Source organism: Euleptes europaea, chromosome 1 (assembly GCF_029931775.1).
Source record: "Euleptes europaea isolate rEulEur1 chromosome 1, rEulEur1.hap1, whole genome shotgun sequence".
Lineage (NCBI taxonomy): Eukaryota > Metazoa > Chordata > Lepidosauria > Squamata > Sphaerodactylidae > Euleptes > Euleptes europaea.
Window position 1 is genome coordinate 167,242,849 of NC_079312.1, and position 12,139 is coordinate 167,254,987.

At 46.1% G+C, this 12,139-nt stretch overlaps 1 protein-coding gene across 1 annotated transcript in view; it reads left to right on the forward strand.

Annotated features, from left to right (window-relative positions):
- Positions 1-12,139, forward strand: part of COL2A1 (collagen type II alpha 1 chain) — a 112,687-nt gene that overhangs the window by 25,611 nt on the left and 74,937 nt on the right. The window contains exons 11-16 of the mRNA XM_056867231.1: positions 9-62; positions 2,380-2,433; positions 4,533-4,586; positions 5,016-5,069; positions 7,198-7,242; positions 8,714-8,767. Coding sequence (XP_056723209.1) covers positions 9-62; positions 2,380-2,433; positions 4,533-4,586; positions 5,016-5,069; positions 7,198-7,242; positions 8,714-8,767 — 315 coding nt within the window. The remainder of the gene's footprint in view (positions 1-8; positions 63-2,379; positions 2,434-4,532; positions 4,587-5,015; positions 5,070-7,197; positions 7,243-8,713; positions 8,768-12,139) is intronic.

Here is a 12,139-nt window from a genome sequence, read left to right on the forward strand (position 1 = left end):
CTCTCTAGGGTCCGATGGGTCCCCGTGGGCCACCGGGGCCAGCTGGAAAACCTGGTGATGATGTGAGTATTCTTTATCTTGATCTCACTGTCTCACGATGGTTGACGCTTGCAGCTTGAGAGATATGTATACTCTTTGTAGTGCTACTTGTGGTTCTTCTGAGCGCCGTCCCCCAATGGGGTACCTGCCCCATATTTCAGGAACTTAGGCAAGGCTATTGCCTGGTCTGGGCTGTGATTGGCTGGTGGTTTCCACTTAGCACAGAGAGAGATTCTAACCGCCCCTTCTCTTGCAACTCTAGAGTTCAACTTGAAGGGTACTTTTAACATAGGAAAGAATTTTTTTAAAACATCCAGCCCAATAAAGAGTTCCGGAGGAGTCGAAAAGTTTTTTTTTTTGCTTTTGTTGCTTTTTTTGATTTAAATCAGCAACTGAATATTGTTATATTGAGATAACGTCACAACAATATGTGTAACAGGTTCTCTGAATTCCCAGCTTTCATTTAAAAAAAGTCTCTTGCCTCTTTCGTTGCAGACACATGCCTGTCCCTTTCTCTCTCCTCAATGAAAAGGGATAGAGACAAAAAAAATGAAAGCTGGGAATTATAACACGTCTTAGAACCTATGACATGTTATAATGTTATATTGCTATAATAATGTTCAGTTGCTGATTGAAAAAACAAACAAACTGGAAAAGCCCTGTTGACCTATTGGAGGAAAGGTGGCTGCAGCCATGTGACAGGGCCAGGGAAACTGCAGGGACCGTCCATGTGGAAGCCGCCACAGTAGAAACCACACAAACCTGTCCCTTGTGGAAACCACTGAACTGACTTAACAACCACAACACAATTTCTAAGGTTCTTTGGTTGAGGCGATAATAGTTGAACAAGTATGTGTGTTTGTGGTGTAGAGGTTTCCTTTGTAGTATCTGCAGCAAGCAGTGAGAAGGTCAGATTGTCTAGCCTGAGTTAACTGAATGCGATCTGATCAGGTTAAATTTGAATTCACAAAGTCAAGTAAAGGGATCAAGGGTATGTAGGGCTGCCAACCTCCAGGTGGGAGCTGGAAATCTCCTGCTATTACAATTGATCACCAGCCAATAGAGATCAGTTCACCTGGCCGCTTTGGCAATTGCTCTCTATGGCACTGAAGTCCCTCCCCTCCCTAAACCCCGCCCTCCTCAGGCTCCTTCCCCAAAATCTCCAGGTATTTCCCACACATGAACACACATGAAGCTGCCTTATACCGAATCAGACCCTTGGTCCATCCAAGTCAGTATTGTCTACTCAGACCAGCAGCGGCTCTCCAGGGTCTCAGGCAGAGGTTTTTCTCATCACCTGCTCGCCTAGTCCCTTTAACTGGAGATGCCGGGGATTGAACCTGGGACCTTCTGCATGCCAAGCAGATGCTCTACCACTGAGCCACAGCCCCTCCCCTTCCCAACCCAGACCTGGCAACCCTAAGGGCATGATACAACTTTTCTTTTTTAACCAAGACTGATGTAAAACATGAGAACATTTGCTCCTGAAAATATTGGTAATTTTTTTAGTTGATGCTAAGCTAGTGAAGAGTTTGTAACACATTGTGTTGTAGTATTTAAGTGGGTTATTTAATGAATATTTCTAATCTGTAATATCTAGAATTATGATCCAACCCGTAGTTAGTAAAAGTTTTATACGGAGAGAAGGCACTGGGCTAAATTGGATCATGGGTTGAACTCGGCTCATCTGCTTAGATTTTCTTCTGGGGATTCTGACAGTCTCTTATAGGGAGCCAGCATTTCTAGTGGTTAGAGTGTTGGGCTCGGAGTCCTGGGTTTTCAGATCCCCCTCAGCCATGAAGCTTCCTGAGTGACCTAGGGTGTTGGCACACACTGTCAGGTAAACGGTGGTGTAGCCAGCGTGGCGTAGTGGTTAAGAGCAGTGGTTTGGAGCTGTGGACTTTAATCTGGAGAACCGACTTTGATTCCCCAGTCCTCCACATGAGCGGCAGATGCTAATCTTGTGAACCGGGTTGGTTTCCCCACTCCTCCACATGAAGCCTGCTGGGTGAGAGCTAGTCACAGCTTTCTTAGAGCTCTCTCGGCCCCACCTACCTCACAGGGTGTCTGTTGTGGGAAGAGAAGGTGACGGTAAGCCGGTTTGATTCTTCCTTAAGTGGTAGAGATAGTCGGCATAAAAAAACCAACTCTTCTTCTTCTTTTTCTTCTTCTCCTTCTTCTCCTCCTTCTCCTTCTCCCTCACAGGGTTGTTGTGAGGATAAAACAGGGAAAGGAGAACCATGTGCACTGCTCTGAGTTCCTTGGAGGAAGGGAAAGAATAAAATATTTTAGTAAGTTATAAAAAAAAAAGTGATATTTTTTTTCTGTGTTTCTTTTCAGGGTGAAGCAGGCAAGCCTGGCAAATCAGGAGAGCGTGGGCCACCCGGGCCTCAGGTATGGATTTGATCAGCGTGTTGCCAATATCAGTGCCCAGGCAAAAAGAATTTAGAAACACAACAGAAACCACGTGGTTCCTCCTAGCGTGCCCAAAACCTTTGGGCTGACCCTGAAATCAATGTGGCAGAGTTTTAGAGTAGGCAATCTTCTGTGATTTCAGGCTGAAATAACCGTGTTGCTTTCCTTGGGGGGTGGGGGAGCCTAGAATTGCACCTTTCCCTATTAAACCTAACAGCTCACGAGGGCCTTTTATGCACGGCTGCTTCTCTCGCGGTCCCTCCGACGACGACTTTGGGTCTTTGTTGTGATTGTGCTTGCCGTTTCCGGCCAGCAGAGGTCACCTCGCTCTCCCCCTGCATTTCTGCGCATTTTGTACTTTACATGAAGTATTTGCCCTTAAAAGCTGAGGTTCGCTCCAAAGCAGGTCTACTAAGAACCATACAAGGAAAATTGCAGTGTCAATCAGTCATTGCTCAAACTGGGTTGGATCCAACAGAGCATTTCCAGAGGACATTTTGGGCTGCAGTGGGAGAAGGTAGGCAAGAAAGTTATGCTCCAAGGTCTATTCAGCCCCACTGAATAGACCTTGGTAGGGTTCTGAGTAGACCTGCTTTGGATTGCTCTTGAAATCTCCAAAGCAGGGGGACGATAGGGGCTATTGGATTCCCAGCAATCACCTGGCAAGAATACAGCACCTTACGTGGCTCATTGCTTCTGTTAGCCTTGATAAGGACAAATACATTATGCAAAGTACTATGCAAATTCACTTAATTTGTGCAATATAAACAGGCCATGGAATTGAAGAGAGCCAGCGTGGTGTAGTGGTTAAGAGCAGTGGTTTGGAGCAGTGGAGTCTGATCTGGAGAACCGGGTTTGATTCCCCACTCCTCCACATGAGCGGCGGAGGCTTATCTGGTGAACTGGATTGGTTTCCCCGCTCCTACACACAAAGCCAGCTGGGTGACCTTGGGCTAGTCACAGTTCTCTCCGCCCCACCTACCTCACAGGGTGTCTGTTGTGGGGAGGGGAAGGGAAGGCGATTGTAAGCCGGTTTGATTCTGCCTTAAGTGGTAGAGAAAGTTGGCATATAAAACCCGACTCTTCTTCTTCTTCTTCTCTGCAGGCAGAAATCCTTCTGCACATGGAAATGCTCCATTTGATCCAGTTTACTATCTGTACAGACAAAATGAGTAGAATCTCTGTTCAAAAGGAACCTCAGTTTTTAAAAAATCTCCCTTTAAAACAGGGGTGTCCAATCTTTTGGCTTCCCTGAGCCACACTGGAAGAAGTGTATAAAATAGTGTATAAATAAATAGTGTATAAAATACATAAATAGTGTATAAAATACACTAACACTAATGATAGCTGATTCATAATGTTTTAAGTAAGTTTACGATTTTGTGTTGGGCCGCATTCATAGCCTTCAAGGGCCGCATGCGACCCGGGGGCTGCAGTTTGGACAAGCCTGCTTTAAAAGAAAGACCAAAGACTCTAAGAATGCTGAATTATGAATCTAGGACCAAATTCTGGTTCTGTATGCAATTGTGCACTCTTTTTCTATATATGTGTGTGTGTATAGAGAGAGCACAATTACATACAGAACCAGAACTTGGTACCAGATTCATAATTCAGCTTTCAGAGGTGTGTGCGTGTGTTAGGGCCTGCTTGAGCTTCACCTAGCAACCTGAGTGTCATGAATTAGTATTATGATGTCAGTGGATTACATCATAATTCCGCTTGCTGCCTCTTGTCTGTTTTGGGTGACTTGCTGATCCATCAGCCGCTGAAGGCAAGGAGCAGATGGCAGGGAGCAGAGCATTGCCTTAGGTTTCTCATGCTGTCCATCACCAGAGACAGGATAAAGGGCTAGATAGGCTGCTGGTTAACATAGGAAGGTTGGTTTTATGTTTCAGTGTTATGCCCTGTAAGTTGGATAGGTCCTCACTCAGGAGAAGTGACTGATTATTCAGCTACTGCCACATAGCTCCTGCAGTTTAATTCCTTAGCAGGTCAGTGTATTTTAGGCTATGAAGAGTGAGCATCCACTGGAAAAGTGGTTGTACTTTTTACCCGAATGGATCTCATTTACTTTTTAGGGCGCTCGAGGTTTCCCTGGGACCCCAGGTCTCCCTGGCGTGAAAGGACACCGAGTAAGTATGCAAGAATTATAACAGGGTTAAAAAAGTCAACTCTTTTTCAGCCAGCATGGTGTAGTGGTTAAGAGTGGTGGTTTGGAGCGGTGTGGACTCTGATCTGGGGAACCGGGTTCGATTCCCCACTCCTCCACATGAGCGGCGGAGGCTAATCTGGTGAACCAGGTTGGTTTCCCCACTCCTACACACCAAGCCAGCTGGGTGACCTTGGGCTAGTCACAGTTCTATTAAGAGCTCTCTCAGCCCCATCTCCCTCACAGGGTATCTGTTGCGGGGAGGGGAAGGGAAGGTGACTGTAAGCTGGTTTGATTCTACTTAAATGGTAGAGAAAGTCAACATATAGAAAACAACTCTTCTTCTTCTCTCCCTACACACGTGTGCCAGGAGATCAAATGTAACTGTTATGTATTGCTCTCTTTTCCCTAGGGTTACCCTGGGTTGGACGGTTCCAAGGGAGAAGCTGGTGCTGCAGGTGCCAAGGTAAGAGAGTGCTCAGTCTTGTCCCTCCCCCACACGGGCTATCGATTGGGAAATCCATTCTTCTTGTAGGATACTGACAGGATTTTTCTCTTGCCCCTTGCAAATAAATGTATCATGCTTAGCTTGATTCTTCAGATAGAACCCCACTGCCCCAATCAGGTTAAACTTGTAATGGTGACTGTATTATTTTTATTTACCATTTTAGTTCTAGACAGCCTTCCTCACTGAGACTCGAGGTGGATTATGTAGTGTCTGTCAATGCAGTCGGTAGGATGATACATCTAATAAGCAATGTAATAGGACTAGGATTACAGAAACCTGAACCAAAGCATAAAGTAGCTTTTTCATTTTTAGAATGTTTTATTTTTAAAATGGAGCAAAGGGGTTGGGAAAATACAGGAAGGGGGGGACATTCATAAAATAGAAAAATTCAGATAAATATTTTTTTAAAAAAAAGTAGCTTTGACATGATATGTTACAGAATGCAGAAAGTGCTGTTACATAAGTAGAAAGCCATGCAGCGAGAGCAGGAAAAGGCACATATCAAACAGTTAATACATACTAAACACCATGGTATAGTTTAGATCTGTTCCCAGTATAAAAATGCTTTCTTGAACCATTTCAGTATAATATAGCTGTTTCCTTTATGAAAAATGCCCTTTTGAACAATTCTATTTTACATAGTTTGCAGAATGGCAAAGTGAATTAATGCATTAATTCATAAAACGTCCAAGCTGCCCTTCTATCAAGGTATGCAAGGTGGTGTACAATTTGAAAAGTGTATCAGTAACAGTTTGTTTTCAAAAAAAGGCCCTCCCCTTGAAAGGAATCATGGGGGAAATTAATTTTGGTGTCCAGGAAAATTTTTTGAAGAGTACGAAAACAAATCAATTTCCCCTCTGTGTTAAACCAAGCGAGTTGGTATTCTCCAGGGAAACAGTAACAAAGAACAGCACCAAATAATGCAGAGTTTACAAAGCACCTTTTTACAATGTAATAGACCTAGGACGAAGAGAGCTTTGACTCTCAGAAGCTTATGCCCCAAAAATCTTGTTGGTTTCTAAAATGTAACTGGATTCGAATGTACCTTTTTACAAGTTTCAGCAGGAACAATTGAAAGCTATTATCTTACGAATACGAAGGCTTTATTGGCGTTAGTGAAAGCTATTAGCAAAAGGCTTTATTTTCTCTGGTAGCCAACTGTGTAACGTGTAGATTGCTGTTTTCCAGTAGTAATGAAGTTATGTACATAATATTTATAAGTAACAAATGCCCCACTTCTAGACTGGCCTCATCCACCTTGCTACCAACTGGTGTCACTTGCTGGTGATGGTTATAATTGCATGCATGTGACTCTCCTAATGAGCTTAGGAGGAATCTAAAAGTTCTATGTGCCTAGAGTGAAAAGAAGAGCATGTATGAGGGTAAATTACAATGAGTTGGATAGTAGTGGATGCTTATTTGCTGTATGGGATCATATATCTATGAAGCTGCCTTATACTGAATCAGTCCAACATGGTCAGTATTGTCTCCTCTGACCGTCCAGGGTTTTAGGCAGAAGTCTTTCACATCACCTACTAGCGGATCCTTTTAATCTGAGATACCGGGGATTGAACCTGGGACCTTCCGCTTGCGAAGTTTATGCTCCACCGCTGAGCCACAGAGCCTTCTCCTCAAGGGAGCGCTTCTGTCTCAGAGGTATTGCATTTGTCCAGCAGTTAAGCAGCAACGTGTTCTTGCTGGGAAAATGCAATTCTTTCTCCAACGGGTGCAATTCTTTCTCCAGCTGGGAGTGGTATCAGGCATGGGGGAGGGGTATGTGGACGGAGCATTCAGCCCTCTTTACTCCTACAGCCCCATGGATTCCTTTTGCAACATTTGGAAGTAACTGTCCTTCCTGGTCCTCCCTTTCTCTCCTACCTTCCTGCCAGAAATCTGTTGCCAGTTGAGATTCGTAGCCATCAATGGGCTGCTGATGTAGTCACATGTGCTAGCGGAGCGCCCTCTAGCACTTACCCGGTCAGAATGGCAAAGAGAGGTTTGGTTGTGTTCCTGGTATGTCCGTTCTAGCAGTGTTTGATGACGCAGACTTGATAGTGGTTGACTTACCATTTGCGCTTTGTTCTAGGGTGAAGCTGGATCTGCCGGTGAAAGCGGTTCTCCTGGTCCCATGGTGAGCACAAACCACTTTTTGATTATTGTGGACGACAGACAGTTCAAACCAGCATGGTGTAGTGTTAAGAGCGGTGGTTTGGAGCAGTGGACTCTGATCTGGAGAACCGGGTTTGATTCCCAACTCCTCCACATGAGCGGCGGACGCTAATCTGGTGAACCGGGTTGGTTTCCCCACTCCTACACATAAACCAGCTGGGTGACCTTGGGCTAGTCACAGCTCAATTAGAGCTTTCTCAGCCCCACCTACCTCACAGAGTGTCTGTTGTGGGGAGGGGAAGGGGATTGTAAGCCGATTTGATTCTCCCTTAAGTGGTAGAGAAAGTCGGCCTATAAAAACCAACTCTTCTTCTTCTACTACTTTATAGGGCCATTGTAAGGATTACAGCAAAATAATTTATGTGTCATGCTTACTATTGATAACTATATGAATACTAAGTTTTAATAATGTTTGTAGCATTATCCCCTCCGGACTTGGAGGTTGCCTCTGTTTCTTTAAGAACATGTGTCTGTTCACATACTACGTTTTTGCACACTTAAGGTTTTTTAATGTGCATAGGTGCATCAGACATGAATGTGACAAACAGATGTTTGGAAAAATATAGCATTCCGGGGCACTTTTTCCATGGGGCTAATGCACATACTACCAAGCCCACATGGTACACTTGTGAACTATTAACACACATGTTGTGTGATTTCAGTGCTGGGAATTTAACTCCTAGGATCATGATGTGTGGGGAGAGTGGGCTTTTGTCTCCCCCCCCCCATGCTGTTTCCTGATCCAAAATGGCCCCATTGAGTCAGTTTGCTCCATTGGGGAAACTTATGTGTAGCTGTCAGTATATGTCAGTTTCCCCAAGAGGGTACACAGCAGCTCCCCAGGGCAATTCTAGCTTGGGAAAATGCCATAGGGGGAGGACTGAAGCTCCCTTTCTCCATGCACCCCACTGCAGTAGGCAGAATTCACCTCTGCTCATACTTGGTCCTGCATCAACGTGGGGTTGTGTGTATGTGTGCAATAGATAGAGCACTGGGATAGAGCACTCCCAGGTGGATTGTGCACAAACACAAACCAAATGCGCTTCCTGCACACACATCTGTACACCCACATGCTTGATGGTGGAAAGTGCCATCAAATTGCATTTGATCTATGGCAACCATGTAGGATTTTCAAGGCAAGAGAGGTTCAGAGGGGTTTGCCATGGCCTACCTCTGCGTAGCGCCCCTGTATTTCTTTGGTGGTCTCCCGTCCAAGTACTTGCCAGGACCAACCTTGCTTAGCTTCTGAGACCTGACGAGATCAGGCTAGCCTGGGTCATCCTGGTCAGAGCTGCACCCACATGCTAACCTGTACATTTTGGCAGTCTCCTCTAAGTAGGAAAATGTGATTCTTTGGCACACAGAAAGCTGCTCTCTAGGAGACTCGTAAGGATGCGATCTCTGTTCTGATTTTTATCTGTGACGTTCCTCAGGGTCCTCGAGGCCTTCCGGGAGAGAGAGGACGTCCTGGCCCATCTGGTGCTGCTGTAAGTGTGAACATTCCTTAATTGCTGTGGTCATGTGGCCTAGTCTTTTGTGACTATTGCAGGACAGACATCAGAACTTGTACTGCCAGTGGCAAAACCTCTCTCTGCTACTATCCTGACCCTCTTCACTGTGGCCTAACCTACCTCCAGAGGGAACAAGATCGTTTTGCTCTCTCAGTGTGCAAAGCAGAGGGAAATTAATGTATCGCTGTGGCGGATACATGTGCAATGCCCTCTCCCCCAAGAGAGAAAGCGCTACACATACTGCGAACAGTGTTACCCTCTTTTCAGTACAGAGGCAATGTTTCTTGTGGCACTGCTGTTAGTCTCCCTCTTCTAACCTACAAGGGCTGTGTGTGTGTAAAGTGCCGTCAAGTCACAGCTGACATGGCAACTCACTAGGGTTTTCGAGGCAAGAGACTAACAGCAGTGGTTTGCCAGTGCCTTCCTCTGCACAGCAACCCTGGTATTCCTTGGTGGTCTCCCATCCAAGTACAATCAGGGCTGACCCTGCTTAGCTTCTGAGATCTGATGAGGTCAGGCTAGCCTGGGCCATCCAGGTCAGGGCCTTACAAGGGCTAGCAGCGGAGAATCACATTGCAGAGTAAAAGATAACGGGGGCAGGGGAAACAGCTGCAGGGTCGAGGAATGGAACCAGCCGCGGAAGATCCCTTGGTTCCAGGGATCTTATGGTTCCACTCCACTAGCGGTGCCATTTTCCTGCAGCACAAAGAAACCTCCTTCTGCTGCCGGAGGCGCCTCTGCTGGTGGAAGAGCCTCTTGCATCAGGGGAGGGTTCCTTGCATCGTAGGAAAGCGCCACTGCGAGCCGAACGGATCAAAGCCCAAACCTGAAATAACCAATAATGTTCCAAGACTGCCTGCAATGAGTCTTCCTTCCAGCTAGTTTCTCTGGTAATGTGGATTATAGTGTGCACGCATCTAGTTCAGCATTCTATTTTCTGCGGTGGCCAGCCAGATGTTTTTGAGAAACCCAACGAACATCACACAAAGGGTGCAGCTTCCCCTACTATGAACTCCCAGCAAGTGGCATTCCGACATACACAGCCCTTGCATATGGAGGCTGCTTTCCAGCCTTTGGCCACCCTCTCCTTCTCCTTTACTCTCCCTCTCCACTACATGGTATAGTGGTTAAGAGCGGTGATTTGGAGTGGTGGACTCTGCTCTGGAGAACCGGGTTTGATTCCCCACTCCTCCACATGAGCGGCGGAGGCTAATCTGGTGAACTGGATTTGTTTCCTCACTCCTCCACATGAAGCCAGCTGGGTGACCTTGAGCCAGTCACAGCTCTCTCAGCCCCACCTACCTCACAGGTTGCCTGTTGTGGGGAGGGGAAGTGAAGATGATTGTAAGCCAGTTTGATTCTTCCTTAAGTGGTAGAGAAAGTCGGCATATGAAAACCAACACTTCTTCTTCTTAATCTCCCCTAAGAGTTTTATTCTAGTAACCATCAGGACACGTTTTACTTGATTGACTTGTATATGCAGTAAAGAAAAAAATACCAACTAATGTATGACAAGTGAGATACTGTTTCCAGGGTCAGGTTTCCAAAATACAAAAGAAAGCCATGGAAAGGGCAGGGCTGGTCATTAGGGAAGGCTGGCCCACAACCCACTCAGAGGTTTCACAACCTACTTTTGAGTCCTGACCCACAGGTCGGGAAACAGTGCAGTAGGGGAGGGAGCAGAGGACAGGGAAGTGGAGGGAACAGAAGCCGGAGGGGCTGCCTTTCATCCCACTGGAGCTGGAGAATTAATGGACAGCGTCAGGGAGGAAAAAGCTGGCAAATGGAAGCAGTGCTTATTAGCAAAGGTACAATGGTACAGTCATACCCAGTTGTGGTAACTACAGCTGTAAGGCTGGGCACATCATGCAGCATTTAGGGAAACCGCAAAGACAAGCATATTGCTCCATAGCGCCTAGATGTGTCACCCTGAACTTGGTGAAAGCTACCGGGAGAATATGTTGTAAAACAAAGCTGTAGTTACAGGCACAACTACGCACAGTTTAGCAAATCTGTGGGTTGAATACATCATGCCCGGGCAGGTTTCCAGCATTCCATTCTTCTGTCTCCCGAGAGTTCAGCTGTCATCTGAGACTGTAATAAACGTAGCGTGAAATTCCCTTTTTGCCATTTGTGGAGTACTTGGGCACAGATCCTCCCCAGGGGGTGGCAGTGAATCTTAGCAGGAAAACTTGAGCCCAGAGCTCCAGGGTTTCAACTCGGCTAATCCGGAATGCGGAGGGGAAGGGAGCGTTGACTCTTGAAAGCTTATACCTTATAACTGTGCCACTGTTAGAGGCGCCCAGGTAAATGAGTATAATGATTATAATTTTATAGGGCTATTTTAAAATGGCTTAATGCTTTTATTGATTAATATGACTTTTATATTCTGTAAGCCACTCTGAGCCTGGCTTTGGCAGGGAAGAGTGGTGTAAAAAATGGGAATATTAAATAAATAAGTAAGTAAATAAATAAATATTAATACCCTGAAACTCTTGTTGGCCTCTAAGGTGCTGCTTGACTCAAAGCTAACTGGTTCTCCTGTAGACCAACACAATATGGCCACCCCCGGGAAGTTTTGGCCATGGGGCAGGGGCGATGTAGTGGTGCACAAGCCCTCAATGTCACTTCCAGGGGAAATCCTTGCAGAGGAAAGATACAGAAAATCCTACATAGGGTCGCCAATCCCATCTTGAGACATGGAGATCTGGAGGAGGGTGGAGTTTAGAGAGGGGAGGGAGCTCTGCAGGGATGTGATGTAGGGTTGCCCAGGCAACTGCTAGGGGAAAGCAGGGTTTAGGGACTGGCACACTGGTATGATGGAGGTGTGCTGATGTCACTTCTGGTGAAAACTGGAAATGATGTAATGGGATGCTCTGGGATTTACAAAACACCCCCCCTACTCTATGGTGTAAATTCTAGAGTGTCCCTGAAGTCACTTGGTTTTTGCTTTTTTTTTACCAGAAGTGATGTCAGTGGGCTTGTGTGCTGTCAGTGTGCGCCCCAATTTCCCCCCCTATTTCTCCAACTGGCACATTAGGTGCCGGCGGGCAAAGCAACAAGTTGCTGAGGGGGCTCCTGTTATAGCCGGAGACCTGGCAACCCTGTGGTGTCATAGAGCCCACACTTCAAAGAAGACATTTTCTCCAAGGGAGCTGATCTCTGTAGTCTGAAGATCCGCTGTGATTTCCGAAGAACTCCAGGCCCCACTTAAGGGGTTGCTAACCCTAGATCTGGATCCAGTAGCAAGTTGAATCTGCTCGGAAGGCTTGTGTGTACAAGTTATTTCCTACGCATGCAAGGAGTGGGAAAGAAGAGAAACTTCTCCTTGATCCTGCACCCACCCAC